A 13,264-nucleotide genomic window follows, 5' to 3' on the forward strand; every position below is an offset into this window, starting at 1 on the left:
CAATGCCAGTGTTACCTCCCTGGATGTTTTCAATGCCATCAGTCGATTTACAGTTGCTGGAAAAATAAACAACAAAGATGTGTTTCTAAGGATATGGTAGTGAGGCAATATATAGATCAAGAGTATTATTATTGTATACAAATCTATACTGATGTTTCAAAGGATCCAGAGTCTGGCCATACAGCAGCAGCAGTATAGTTATTCCTCAGTTTGACTGTAAAACAGGGAAAAGAACATCTTCTCATTTATCTGTTTACTCATCAGAAATGATAACAATACAGCTGGCTCTTCAGTGGGTGGAAGAAGTTCAGCCACTAAAAGTGGTGGTCTGTTCTGACTCTCTTTCTGGCCTTACAAGCTTAATGAATGGGAAATCTAATTCTAGACAGGATATTCTTTTTGAAAACCTTCAGACATTGTTTAGAATACAACAACAAGGGATAAAAACATTATTTCTGTGGGTGCCGGCACACGTGGGGGTAAAAGGTAATGAACTAGCAGATGAAATGGCTAAACAGGCATTAGTGTATCCAAGAATAGATATCAGTGCATCACTGAGTAAAGCAGAAATGAAAGGATTAATTAAAGAGACAATTAAGAGGAGGTGGCAAGAAATGTGGACCCAGGAGAGAAAGGGAAGACATCTATATGGAATTAAAAAAAGAAGTAAGAAATGAGAGACTAGTTTGTGGCAAAAGAAGGGATGACACAGTATGGGACACATTGCATTGAACCAGTCACTATTTAAGATAGGAAAGCATAACAATGGACTGTGCAATAATTGTGGATTACCGGAAACTGTTGAACATGTTCTATTAGAATGCCTAAAGTGACTAAGGCTGTATTAGATTACCTAAAGATAACAGGTCTGATTAGAAGAATATAACATCAAGTCCATGGGAAATAATATGATATTCAGATAAAACAATTAGATTTCAGATAGGTGTTTTTTGTTTTTCCTCTCTTTTCCATCTTTTTATTTCCTTCTCCATCAATGCCTCACACTCCATCCCAGTAGGTGGCGGAAATGCACCTAAGCTGGTTTGCCAACCACCAATAAATCCAAAGAAGAAGAACAGGAGAGCACAGATTTAGTTAAACAAATGGGATTAGAGGAGTATAGATATGCAGCCAGGGTTAGGGAGTAACGAAATACAAGTAACGGGAATAAGTATTTAAAATACAAAATATAAGTAACTGTATTCCACTACAGTTACAATTAAATCATTGATATTTAGAATACAGTTACATTCAAAAAGTATTTTGATCACTGAAGAGATTACTTTGCATTTTATTGTCATTTGTTTCATTTAATATTTAATACTTTCAGATGGAAAACATTTATACATATAAATTATGCGATCCAAAGTGCATTTGAACAGCGGTGAAACACTTTCTTATGATGTGTTACATTCATACGAGCAGACAGAGAAGTAAGTTTGAAGTAAGTTTGGAGCAGAAGAAATAAAAATAAACCTTGTATAAATTGTCAGATTTACGCTAAGCTAACATGCTATTTCTAGCCATTTTACATGCACGTTACCAGGCACGATCCAATTTTTTTATCAAGAAAATTCACGTTGGATCATAATTTATTTTTTTCTAGTAAGATCTTTGATATTAGGGCAAAAATCATATTCTTGATAATAATTTTTGTATTGTTTTCCTGTAAAAATATCTAAAAATCCTTAAAGCAAGATCAATTTGATTTATCTTGTTTTAGGAACAACACTGCATAAGATATTTAGGTTTTTCAGAAAATTTTATTTTTAACGTGTATTTTGTCTTACTGTACTGGCAGAGTTTTTATAGTCAAAACAAGTGAAAAAATCTACCAGTGCTGAAGAAGTAAATAAAAGTATTTAGAATAAGTTACTGACCTTGAGTAATCTAACGGAATACATTACAAATTACATTTTACAGCATGTATTCTGTAATCTGTAGTGGAATACATTTCAGAAGTAACCCTCCCAACCCTGACTGTGGCAATATTAACTATGCCGCCAGTACCCTTATGGGTCATGCCACAGCCCAATGTTGATCTAACTCTATTAGAAATAAGACCAAATGAAGGACATAGTGAATCAGAAGTGTATAAGGTTAGGGAGTATGTGGGGTTGATATATGGAGATTTCACACACATTTTCACAGATGCTTCAAAAGATCTAAAAAATGGTCACGTAGGAGTTGCATACACAATTCCAAAGTTGAAAGTGTCTAGGATAAGTAGGATATCAGATTATTTATCGGTGTTTACTGGAGAAATGATTGCTATAATGATGGCAGTAAAGTGGGTAAGTGAAGTTAGAGCTCAACGTGTAAACATATGCTCAGACTCTAGCTCAGCCCTCTTAAGTCTGAATGTTCAGCAATCAGATACAAGACAGGATTTGGTTATTGTTCAGGATTTATATTCATTACTGCAGAATAATATACATGTTCAGTTTTTGTGGGTTCCGGCACATGTGGGGTTGAAAGAAAATGAAGAGGCAGATACATTGGCAAAGAAGGCATTAGAGAGGGAAACAGTGGATATCCAAGTGTCTTTTAGTAGAGCAGAGATAAAATCAATAATCAAAAAGGATATTAATAGCATATGGCAACAGCAATGGGATAATGAAAAGGCAGACATTTGTATGCAATTCAACCAGCAGTAGGAAAGGGTAGGTTATCAGGAGGGAGAAGGAGAGAAGATAATATAATAACAAGACTAAGGTTGGGTCATACAGGACTGAACAGTACAATATACTTAATAGGCAAACATCCAACAGGATTTGTGAAGTGTGTGGAGTCAGTGAGTCGGTTCAGTGTAGGAAATATAGAGTGGAAAGAAAGAGTGTAATAGAAGAGTTAATCAGAAAGGGAGAACAGCTTACATTAAAGAATTGGTTGAATCCACAAATAGGAAATAATAAAAGATCTATAGTGGTGAAATATCTGGAAAGTTCTGGGCTAGTTAATCGAATATAAGGTGAAAGGGTGGTGTATGTGTTTTATTTGTAAATAGAGTGTCGATGGTCCAAATGGGAGATAGGTGGCAGTAATGCACCAATAGGTTTAAGAACCACCGTAAAACAGCAAGAAGACGAAGAAGGAGAGCACAGATGGCGGCGTCCCTGCTCAGGTTAGGTCGACTTGGCACTCTCAAGGTAATAATAGACACATTTTCTTGTGGTTTTTCAAAGATGCCATATTAATACTTTGTATATTTGACATTGATAGAACAAGTGATTCGTGAGTGAGATTTTGATGAAGACATGTTTAATCGGTTCTTGTACAGAGTCACTGTCCTTACTAACCTCAGTAGTGAGATTGATAAACTGATAGTTAGATTAGTCAGTGGTAAACAGGTAACAGTTAACCACTGACTACAGATAAGCAGACAAATAAAAACCAGTTTCATTTAAATGGGTCCGAGGTTTAGCATTAATTTGTAGTCGTCTTTGGATATATCCCAGGCCTAAATGCTCGACTTGCATGATCTTTTATGATTCTCACGAAATCTGTAAAAAAAAAAAATTTATATAAATAAAATGAAGCTTACATTTAGGACAATTAATTAATTTTTTTTAAATTTTTTTTTTTAATTTTTTTTTTTTTTTGTGATATTATTTCCAGGACACTTAGGCACAGTTCCCAATTCTCACTTTTACTCTTCCCATTGTTTTCAGTGATGATTCTTATAACCGTATGCAAACTCAGTAATGTTTACTGTACTACAATAAAGAGATGCTTTTTAACAGATTGGAAGGCTGTGCCAAGGGAGTACAACTATGATGTATAGCTTAAATGCTTTAAAATGTCAAATCAGTCTATATATATATATATATATATATATATATATTACATCGTGGTAATGAGAATATCATAATGACCTTATCTTTTTGCATTGTGTTTAAGAGAATTGGGGGTAAAATCTACGTTACAGAAATTTTAAGCAAAGTTTATTAAATCTTTATAGCCATAAAATAGGCTTCATAATCTTTATGCTAAATATATATTTTTTTATTTGTTTCTTTTGATTCTGGATTAAAATAGGCCCAGTAGACATTTTCTTGACAGGTTTCATAAGAATTACCCTGTTACAATCATGTTGTAAGAATTTCATGTTTTTTTTCTGTGTTCATGTAGTGTCTCATGCGTGAAAGATGGGGCACACAGAGGACCCCGTTTGTTGCAGCACTCTGTACTAAAGCGGACGTCCCACCCAAAACAGCAAAGAAGGCAAAGGCTGCAAGTAAGAGTAAGAGTATGCCTTTTTCTGTCATGTTCACATCATGAAACTCTTTCAGTTCCACTTGCTGGTGTGTCTACAGCATGCTACAGGTGTTGATGCAATATTTGTGCTTAAAAGTGATGTAAGCCATTTCAGTCATTTTGCAGACTTAGTCACTGAATTAGACTTCCCACATTCCTTCAACCACACGCCCTAACAAAGACATGTTTATCAGACATTTTAACAATACGGTGGTGGCCAAAAATATTGGCTGTGAAAAATGTCTTTATTGTTTATCCTTTTGATCTTTCATTTAAAATATTAACAAAAATGTATCTTCTAATGAATATCAAACAACTGCAAACACAACAAAAGTTTTATCAAAAACAAATCTTTTTGTGTAATATACACCGATCAGCCACAACATTAAAACCACCTGCCTAATATTGTGTAGGTCCCCCTCGTGCCGCCAAAACAGTGCCAACCTGCATCTCAGAATAACATTCTGAGATTATGTTCTTCTCACCACAATTGTACAGAGTAGTTATCTGAGTTACTGTAGACTTTATCAGTTCAAACCAGTCTGGCCATTCTCTGTTGACCTCTCTCATCAACAAGGCATTTCCATCCACAGAACTGCCGCCCACTGGATATTTTTTTTTTTTGCCACCATTCTGAGTAAATTCTAGAGACTGTTGTGTGTGAAAATCCCAGGAGATCAGCAGTTACAGAAATAATCAGACCAGCCCATCTGGCACCAACATCACTTGTTTTGTTTTTTTTGACTGTGCAAAGAGCGAACATTGAGATTTTGTTGCCAAAGTAGATAAAAACAAAAAACTATTTTTATTTGTATAGTTTTTTTTTATTTGTGCTTTTCCCAGTACACACATTGTTCCAAAGCAGCTTTACAGAAAATAAGCTGTAATGTCTGTAACATCTCAAAAACATGAATAACCAACACTCATGGAAACAAAACAATTTGATTTAAAAAAATCTAACTTTCTATAGCTTGATTTTATATAACATTTTACAACTTAGTCCCACTGTGCCCATATGAGGACATCAATTTTTAGGAAAACTATTTGCTCTATAATTTGCATGTTTACTAGGTGCTATTAGTTCAAATCAAAAAGGGAAATGGAAAATGCACATAGCAGTCACGCTCAGGTCACAGTAGGTTAAAATTCCTTGGCATCACAAAGTCTCAAAAGGGTCAGAGACAGTTAAGAAGGAGAAACACTTGTAGAAACATAATTGGGAGAAATCTCAATGCTTAGTATGGCGGCTATAGGAAAGAAAGTTCTGCATAAGGTTAAGAGAGCCAATCGCCTTATTGGTAAAGGCAGTGCTTTATTTTATTGCTCTAATACACACATGCGCATTAGCTGGACCAACCTGAATTTTCTTTTCTTTTTTTGCTTTCAAAAAAATAAAAAAAGAGCTTTCGGTCATTTGTTTGAACAACTAGTTGGTGTAGTAAGGATAATAAAGTATTAATAGGATCCATTATGTTAACGTAACCCCAATCAGACACGTTTGAGAGGGATATACAGATGCTAAGCGCAGCACTTCAGCATGATAACTAACAGACATTCAACAAAAATGTAGGCTAAGTAACTATAAAATCTTATTGCACAAAACTATCAAAGTAAGGGAACTAAAAAATAAAGGCTCCAATACAGAGCGGCACAAAACTGCGTATGCTGAAAGCAGAATGATGTGCTTCAATGTAACCAGAGCACTTGGGAGTCTCAGGACGATCCTTGCCGTGCATTCAAAAGCGCAGAACTGCAAGACAGTATTCCGGGTACACATCTAGTTCACGACATCAAGCAGTTTAATCCTTTTTTACTGCAAATTTTTATTCAAGCAGTGTCAGGCATAATCAGCAAAAGACTTTAATCTCTCCAAAGCACCTCACAAATACATGAATAGCAGAGGATTTAACGTCCGACAGTGATCGTAATGTATTATCGATTCAGCGCTTTGATGTAGCAGTGCATAAAGGGACTAAACATAAAGCTTTACAGAGATGAAACTTCATGCACAAGTTTTTATTGTGCTCACTATTATTTTACTTTTAAGCACAGCAAGCTATAATCACGATAAAATGCACTCCAAGAAGTTGCGTCTCTCAATTAATCTGAGAAATGCGTCTCCCATTAAAACCACCACCACTAAATATATTAATGTTGGTAGTTGACACCACTAATTGACTAGTCAGTTGTTGGAAAAGTAGTCGATTAGTCGATCACCGTGGCAAATCCTAAGTAGAAGCTGTACTTGCAAAACAGCTACCTGGGGATATTGTCAAATGGTCCCCTTGCCTTGAAAGGGACTTTGATAGGTTGTGTAATGTGTTCCTACTATGGTTCCATTGAGCAGGAGGGTTTCTCAAATGTAATACATATATTTATCCCATTTGCCATTTCCTCAGCCCTAGAGGCGGACGAGAGGTCCTCTCTTCTTGCCTACAAGCCCACAGTTGCCTTCCCTTCTAAGCTGTCTGCCACAGGTGAGTCTGAGTCTAGTGCGCACATTGTGACAACTAAGACTGTGGTGGCTGCAGCTGCCTCTTTAGAACAGCCAACTCCAGCATCCCAATCCGTGACTGAAGCCACTACCTCAGAGGAGCTGACCAAGGAAACTGCCACTCCAGCAGCGGAAACTGCCACTCCAGCAGCAGAAACCGCTGAGGCCATTTCCACTGCTGATGCTGATAAGACGACAACTGAAGTTGCTGTAGAAGATACAAAGGTCACTGAAGTCCCATTTACTGATCAAGTCACCACAGCAAGTGAAGGAAGTAAGGCCTCTGATGTGGAGGCAAAAGTTCAGAAAGATCAAAAGGATACCTCCTCATCATCCAGTGATTCTGATTCAGATTCAGACTCTGATTCTGATGATGAGAAATCTCAGGTAAAACCAAAGACTGAAACAGTCGTCCAGTCTGGAGAGAAAGCAGTAGAGGAAAAGAAAGCTCCTGTTCGGGAAACTGAACGAGTAGATATTGATGAAACGAAAGCAGAACCTGAATCGGTCATTGCACCTAGTGCCTCATTTGGAGAGAAAGAAGAAAATGCTGGAGCTGTGATTAAAGCAATGCCTGAAGAAGTGCCTGCCCCAAGGGTTGAAGCAGTTGGCTCGGAGGAGACCCTTATTGACCCTGCCCCTATATTGTCCTCCACAACTGAAGCAATTCCTGACGTTACTAGTGAATCAATCACAGTTGTGACCCCTGATGAGATAGTGGACACTGCAGCTGAAGTTAAAGCAGCTCCTACAGAGGAGATTCTTGTTGAAAAGGAAGCAGAAATTCAGTCTGAGGCAGCACCATGTGTCGAAGGTGCTGCTGAAGTTGTCCCAGTTGTCACTGCTGAGGCCAGCCCTGAAGAAGTTGCAGACACCGCTGTTGAAGCTAGTCCTGGAGTAGCTGCTGAGCCTCCAACAGATGTTGTCTCTGAGGTTGTAGCTAAATCTGAGGCTGCATCGGAGACAATAGCCAAAGCTGCTGGTGAAGCTGGAATGGAGGTAGCCCCATCTGAAGAGCTGCAAGACCCTGCTGCTGTGACTGATGCTGTAGAGGCCCTAGCCAAGACAGAAGTTGAGGAAACATTTGAGGGTACACCACATATCACCTTTACTCCGTTTCTCTCTCTAGATCTTTCTTTGTCGATTTTTCTTTATATAACACTAAAATCTTTTCATGGCTGTAGTGGGATTGCTATTACTTGTCTCCGCTGCAAAATTACTTTTGCTGAAGTAGATTTGAAACATTTTATTTTCATTTTACATTTGCATTGAATTGATTTTTATCTAGTTCATTTATTAACTCAAGGGTTCCAACTCATCATGACTAATGAATTTCCATTACACTTCCAAGAGTTTTTCACAGTACTGGATAAGGATTTTTAATCGGTTTATAGAGATTGCATTTACCAAGAGCAAGCTGAGAAAACTAGAAAAGTTATTATTCATTATAGAGATGTTTTTTTTTTAGATTTGATTAATCTCCGTGACTTTTCCAGGCCTGGAAATCATAATTTCTTTAAATTTTCATGACTACATACTATATTTTCATTCATATGCTCTTGTTCACACCTGATTATTTTGCATGACTGCTGCTTTTGCATTTTGCATTTACTTAGACTAAAGGTGGGTTTAGGCTTGAAATGGCTTTTATATACAGGTGCATCTCAATAAATTAGAATGTCGTGGAAAAGTTCATTTATTTCAGTAATTCAACTCAAATTGTGAAACTCGTGTATTAAATAAATTCAGTGCACACAGACTGAAGTAGTTTAAGTCTTTGGTTCTTTTAATTGTGATGATTTTGGCTCACATTTAACAAAACCCCACCAATTCACTATCTCAAAAAATTAGAATACATCATAAGACCAATAAAAAAACATTTTTAGTGAATTGTTGGCCTTCTGGAAAGTACGTTCATTTACTGTAATATGTACTCAATACTTGGTAGGGGCTCCTTTTGCTTTAATTACTGCCTCAATTCGGCGTGGCATGGAGGTGATCAGTTTGTGGCACTGCTGAGGTGGTATGGAAGCCCAGGTTTCTTTGACAGTGGCCTTCAGCTCATCTGCATTTTTTGGTCTCTTGTTTCTCATTTTCCTCTTGACAATACCCCATAGATTCTCTATGGGGTTCAGGTCTGGTGAGTTTGCTGGCCAGTCAAGCACACCAACACCATGGTCATTTAACCAACTTTTGGTGCTTTTGGCAGTGTGGGCAGGTGCCAAATCCTGCTGGAAAATGAAATCAGCATCTTTAAAAAGCTGGTCAGCAGAAGGAAGCATGAAGTGCTCCAAAATTTCTTGGTAAACAGGTGCAGTGACTTTGGTTTTCAAAAAACACAATGGACCTACACCAGCAGATGACATTGCACCCCAAATCATCACAGACTGTGGAAACTTAACACTGGACTTCAAGCAACTTGGGCTATGAGCTTCTCCACCCTTCCTCCAGACTCTAGGACCTTGGTTTCCAAATGAAATACAAAACTTGCTCTCATCTGAAAAGAGGACTTTGGACCACTGGGCAACAGTCCAGTTGTTCTTCTCCTTAGCCCAGGTAAGACGCCTCTGACGTTGTCTGTGGTTCAGGAGTGGCTTAACAAGAGGAATACGACAACTGTAGCCAAATTCCTTGACATGTCTGTGTGTGGTGGCTCTTGATGCCTTGACCCCAGCCTCAGTCCATTCCTTGTGAAGTTCACCCAAATTCTTGAATCGATTTTGCTTGACAATCCTCATAAGGCTGCGGTTCTCTCGGTTGGTTGTGCATCTTTTTCTTCCACACTTTTTCCTTCCACTCAACTTTCTCTTAACATGCTTGGATACAGCACTCTGTGAACAGCCAGCTTCTTTGGCAATGAATGTTTGTGGCTTACCCTCCTTGTGAAGGGTGTCAATGATTGTCTTCTGGACAACTGTCAGATCAGCAGTCTTCCCCATGATTGTATAGCCTAGTGAACCAAACTGTGAGACCATTTTGAAGGCTCAGGAAACCTTTGCAGGTGTTTTGAGTTGATTAGCTGATTGGCATGTCACCATATTCTAATTTGTTGAGATAGTGAATTGGTGGGTTTTTGTTAAATGTGAGCCAAAATCATCACAATTAAAAGAACCAAAGACTTAAACTACTTCAGTCTGTGTGCATTGAATTTCTTTAATACACGAGTTTCACAATTTGAGTTGAATTACTGAAATAAATGAACTTTTCCACGACATTCTAATTTATTGAGATGCACCTGTATATTATTCATTAATCACTACTCTGTCTGCATTGTAAAGGTGCATTAAGCAAACTCATTTCTAGGTAGGTCTGTAGAGAAATGAACATGACATGTTTTCCAAATAATTATAATATTAATATCACTAAGCCATTGTAGTTTAATGCTGTGCATTGCTACTTAAACAAGGCCAACTCTACGGACCTGGAGAGGGAGATTGGTTGTGGCTCTTTTCCTTTTCTTTTTTCCTCCATAAAAACTAGAAAAAAAGACAACTGAAAATTAACAAATTATAGATTTAAAATGTATATCATTTAAATGCAGCATAAACATTATCACTATAAAGCCAATCATAAGGTACGGTATTTATTGTAACCCAATTTTATTTATTTTTTTATTTCATTTAAGTCTGTTAACTTTAGCCAGTTTTTTAAGCATATCCCATGCCCCTTATTTTATTGGTAATGCTAATGATTTTTCCCAACTTAATCCATTCTTGTTCCCATTCCAGCCATCCTATTTTGTTGTTTTTAAGCTGGGTGTGAATGAGAGGTGTCTTATTGACATCACACATAACTGTCCTCTGCCTCTTGTCTTTCCACTCTTGGATACACTGTGAATGCATTTTCCTCTAATAACAAGTTGAAGTACATTATGTAGAGATTCATTAATGTGGGAAGTTCCCACATTATGTGTATCTCTTTTAAAAGTGATATGTGTTATTACAAATATCTAGATGTTTATGGTAAAGATGAGTGTAATAACACTATATGGAAAGGTTGTCACATTGTAAGCATACATATTGCTGTTTTTTGTTGTTAAAATGTGATCGACTTGAGCTGTAGAAAGTGAAATGGATATAACAAAGTAATTTTCATTTCAAAAAAGGAAATATCTAAGATGTAATCTCTTCTATGACAAAAAAAAAAAAAAAGTTGAATTTGTTTTTTCCTTGTTCAAGTACACTATCAGTCTAGGGTTGTGTGGTATACCGGTACTAACGAAATATCACGATACCAAAAAATTTAAAACTGTACAATACCATCTTGTTAATTTCGGTACCATATTAAAGTATGCTGCCATTAGCAAAATGTAATGTATTGTGAGAGTTTTGAGATTAAATCAAATACCATTTGAAAATAATAATAATAATAAAAAAAAAAAGCCTCTATATGGCCATGTTTGATCATTAAACAGCAAAAGGATGTCATTTAATGAAAGAATATACAATCACGTGCTGCGCGCCACAGTATGAATAAGAGGCGCCTCTCTGCCCTGACATCTCCTTCACACACACAGGCACTTAAACAAACACACACAAACAAACGCAACACACTACTAATGCTTGATTTTCATGCCGTGTGTCCAATAGTATCCATCTGCAGAGCCACAGATTAGTGTGTTGAGTGTATAAACAGCTGTGAACTCTCAAATGAACTCTTTCTACGTTGCACCTTGGAGATTTTAGCTCGCGAGTCACAGGAAGCTTGATATAACGAACCCTTCACAAACAGGAAGAACTTCAAAGATCATCCAAAATAAAAGTCCCGCTGAAATAAGAGCACTATTCAACTGATTGCATGAAATTCAAGACATTACAACAAAAATATTACTACTGTATAAAAGTGTAATATTCAAAGCAGTCACAATACTCGTAGTAACAATAATATAATATGAAATGGTTATATTATTGGTAAGCAATATTACAAAAGCAAGTGTACTGAATATCAGCATGTTGTGATTCAGCCATGACAGCCTTTTGCCTCAGGTAATCAGATTGTTTTCATTAATACTGTAAAGCTCTGTGCATCTTTTTTTTTTTTTTTTTGTTTACCAAAAATAATATAAATATATACTGTGTGTGTGTATGTATATATATATATATATATATATATATATATATATATATATTATATTTTAGTTGAAAATATTATATTTTCATTTGATTAAAGCTGTACAGTATGTATTTGATTAAACACAATTTCATCATAACATTTAATTAAAACATTTAACATGGAATCCAGAATAATTTAACCAGAAAAGACATAATTTGTTTCTATAAGACTTTATGCAGTTCTTTTAGACAAGTAATTTTCTGTGTAATTTCATCAAAGAAATCTGAGTTTTTTTTTATTTGTTGCCTAAGTATCGAGTTAGTATCGATGCCAAGGTACCAGGGCTGGTATCACACCGAAGCCAAAATTTTGGTATCTGAGCAACCCTATATCAGTCTCAAGATTGGACACACTGGACAGAATGTGTGATTGTGTTTTACAAAACTAAATTTTGAAGGAAAAAAAATTGCATTATAAATAATGAGTAGGTGTATCCAAACTTTTCACTAGTAATGTGCTTTCTATATATCTTCTAATCTAAAAGAGATGGCTACTGATAATGAATGAAAATCATAGTACAGCTTGTTTTGTTTGGGTATGGTACTTTATTGTATAGGCTCTACTTTCTGAAAATTATTGTCTGTCCTTTGTTGCCTCTGCTCTGTATTTCTTTCCTGTTCCACGTGTTTTGAATCTCTTCCGTTCTTCATTTTCTCAGAACAAGCCCCAGAGAAAGCCCCGGAGCCTGAACCCTTTGACAACACCACTTACAAGAACCTGCAGCACCACCACTACAACATGTACACCTTTGCTGATATGGATGTAGAGATGTCTAAACACCGTTTGCCCCAGCCTTCCTCGAGCAGACCCTAACCCAAGCACTGATCCATCATAGCATGGCCTGCAATCTTGCTACCTTTGTCCACATCCTATGTCTTCCCCTTGTTACTTTGGTCTTTAACAATTCCTAAGCTTTACACTAGAATTCTGTTATTTTGGAATTAAAATATACAATTTAACTTAATATAGTGGTTTTGGGAGTTTTTTGCTATTTTGCAGTATTATGGTATATAAAATCCAGGTTTTATTTAAAAAATCATGGTAGGCTCTGTTTTTGGAGTTGTTGCCTTCAGTAGGGTGCAATATGAACAGTACTGTGAATACATTTCATTACATGTGTTTGGCACACTTTTCTCATTATTCTAACGAGGCGTTTAGCTGTCATGGAGTTACATTATAGTTGTATAATTTCCAGCCATTATTTCAAATTAAAAGCCAAACTAATTGCTGTAAAAATAAATAAATGCATATAAGTATGTAAAAATCTTTGATAGAAAAAACATGTTAGGCAACATGATAGCCTCATTTAGTTTCATTGCATGGAAAAATAAAATGCAGTGATAGTGAATGGGAATTAAGGCTTACATTCATATGAGAAAGTCATACGGGTTTGGAACAACA

The 13,264-nt window shown here is 36.4% G+C and overlaps 1 protein-coding gene across 1 annotated transcript; it reads left to right on the forward strand.

Moving 5' to 3' along the window:
* The first annotated feature begins 3,036 nt into the window (after positions 1-3,036).
* Positions 3,037-12,827, forward strand: LOC127447829 (nucleolar and coiled-body phosphoprotein 1-like). Its single transcript, XM_051709915.1, has 4 exons — positions 3,037-3,149; positions 4,132-4,243; positions 6,657-7,841; positions 12,522-12,827. The coding sequence occupies exons 1-4, from the start codon at positions 3,105-3,107 to the stop codon at positions 12,674-12,676; spliced, it is 1,497 nt and encodes a 498-aa protein (XP_051565875.1). The 5' UTR covers positions 3,037-3,104; the 3' UTR covers positions 12,677-12,827.
* The last annotated feature ends 437 nt before the right edge of the window (positions 12,828-13,264 follow it).

The sequence above is a fragment of the Myxocyprinus asiaticus genome, chromosome 11 (genome assembly GCF_019703515.2).
Source record: "Myxocyprinus asiaticus isolate MX2 ecotype Aquarium Trade chromosome 11, UBuf_Myxa_2, whole genome shotgun sequence".
Classification (NCBI taxonomy): Eukaryota; Metazoa; Chordata; class Actinopteri; order Cypriniformes; family Catostomidae; genus Myxocyprinus; species Myxocyprinus asiaticus.

Bases quoted from the DNA above. Each gene is read 5' to 3' on its own strand.
- LOC127447829 (XM_051709915.1), top strand. From the start codon at position 3,105: ATGGCGGCGTCCCTGCTCAGGTTAGGTCGACTTGGCACTCTCAAG. The intron at 3,150-4,131 runs GTAATAATAGAC...GTGTTCATGTAG, and splicing joins GTCGACTTGGCACTCTCAAG to TGTCTCATGCGTGAAAGATG. The intron at 4,244-6,656 runs GTAAGAGTATGC...CCATTTCCTCAG, and splicing joins GGCAAAGGCTGCAAGTAAGA to CCCTAGAGGCGGACGAGAGG.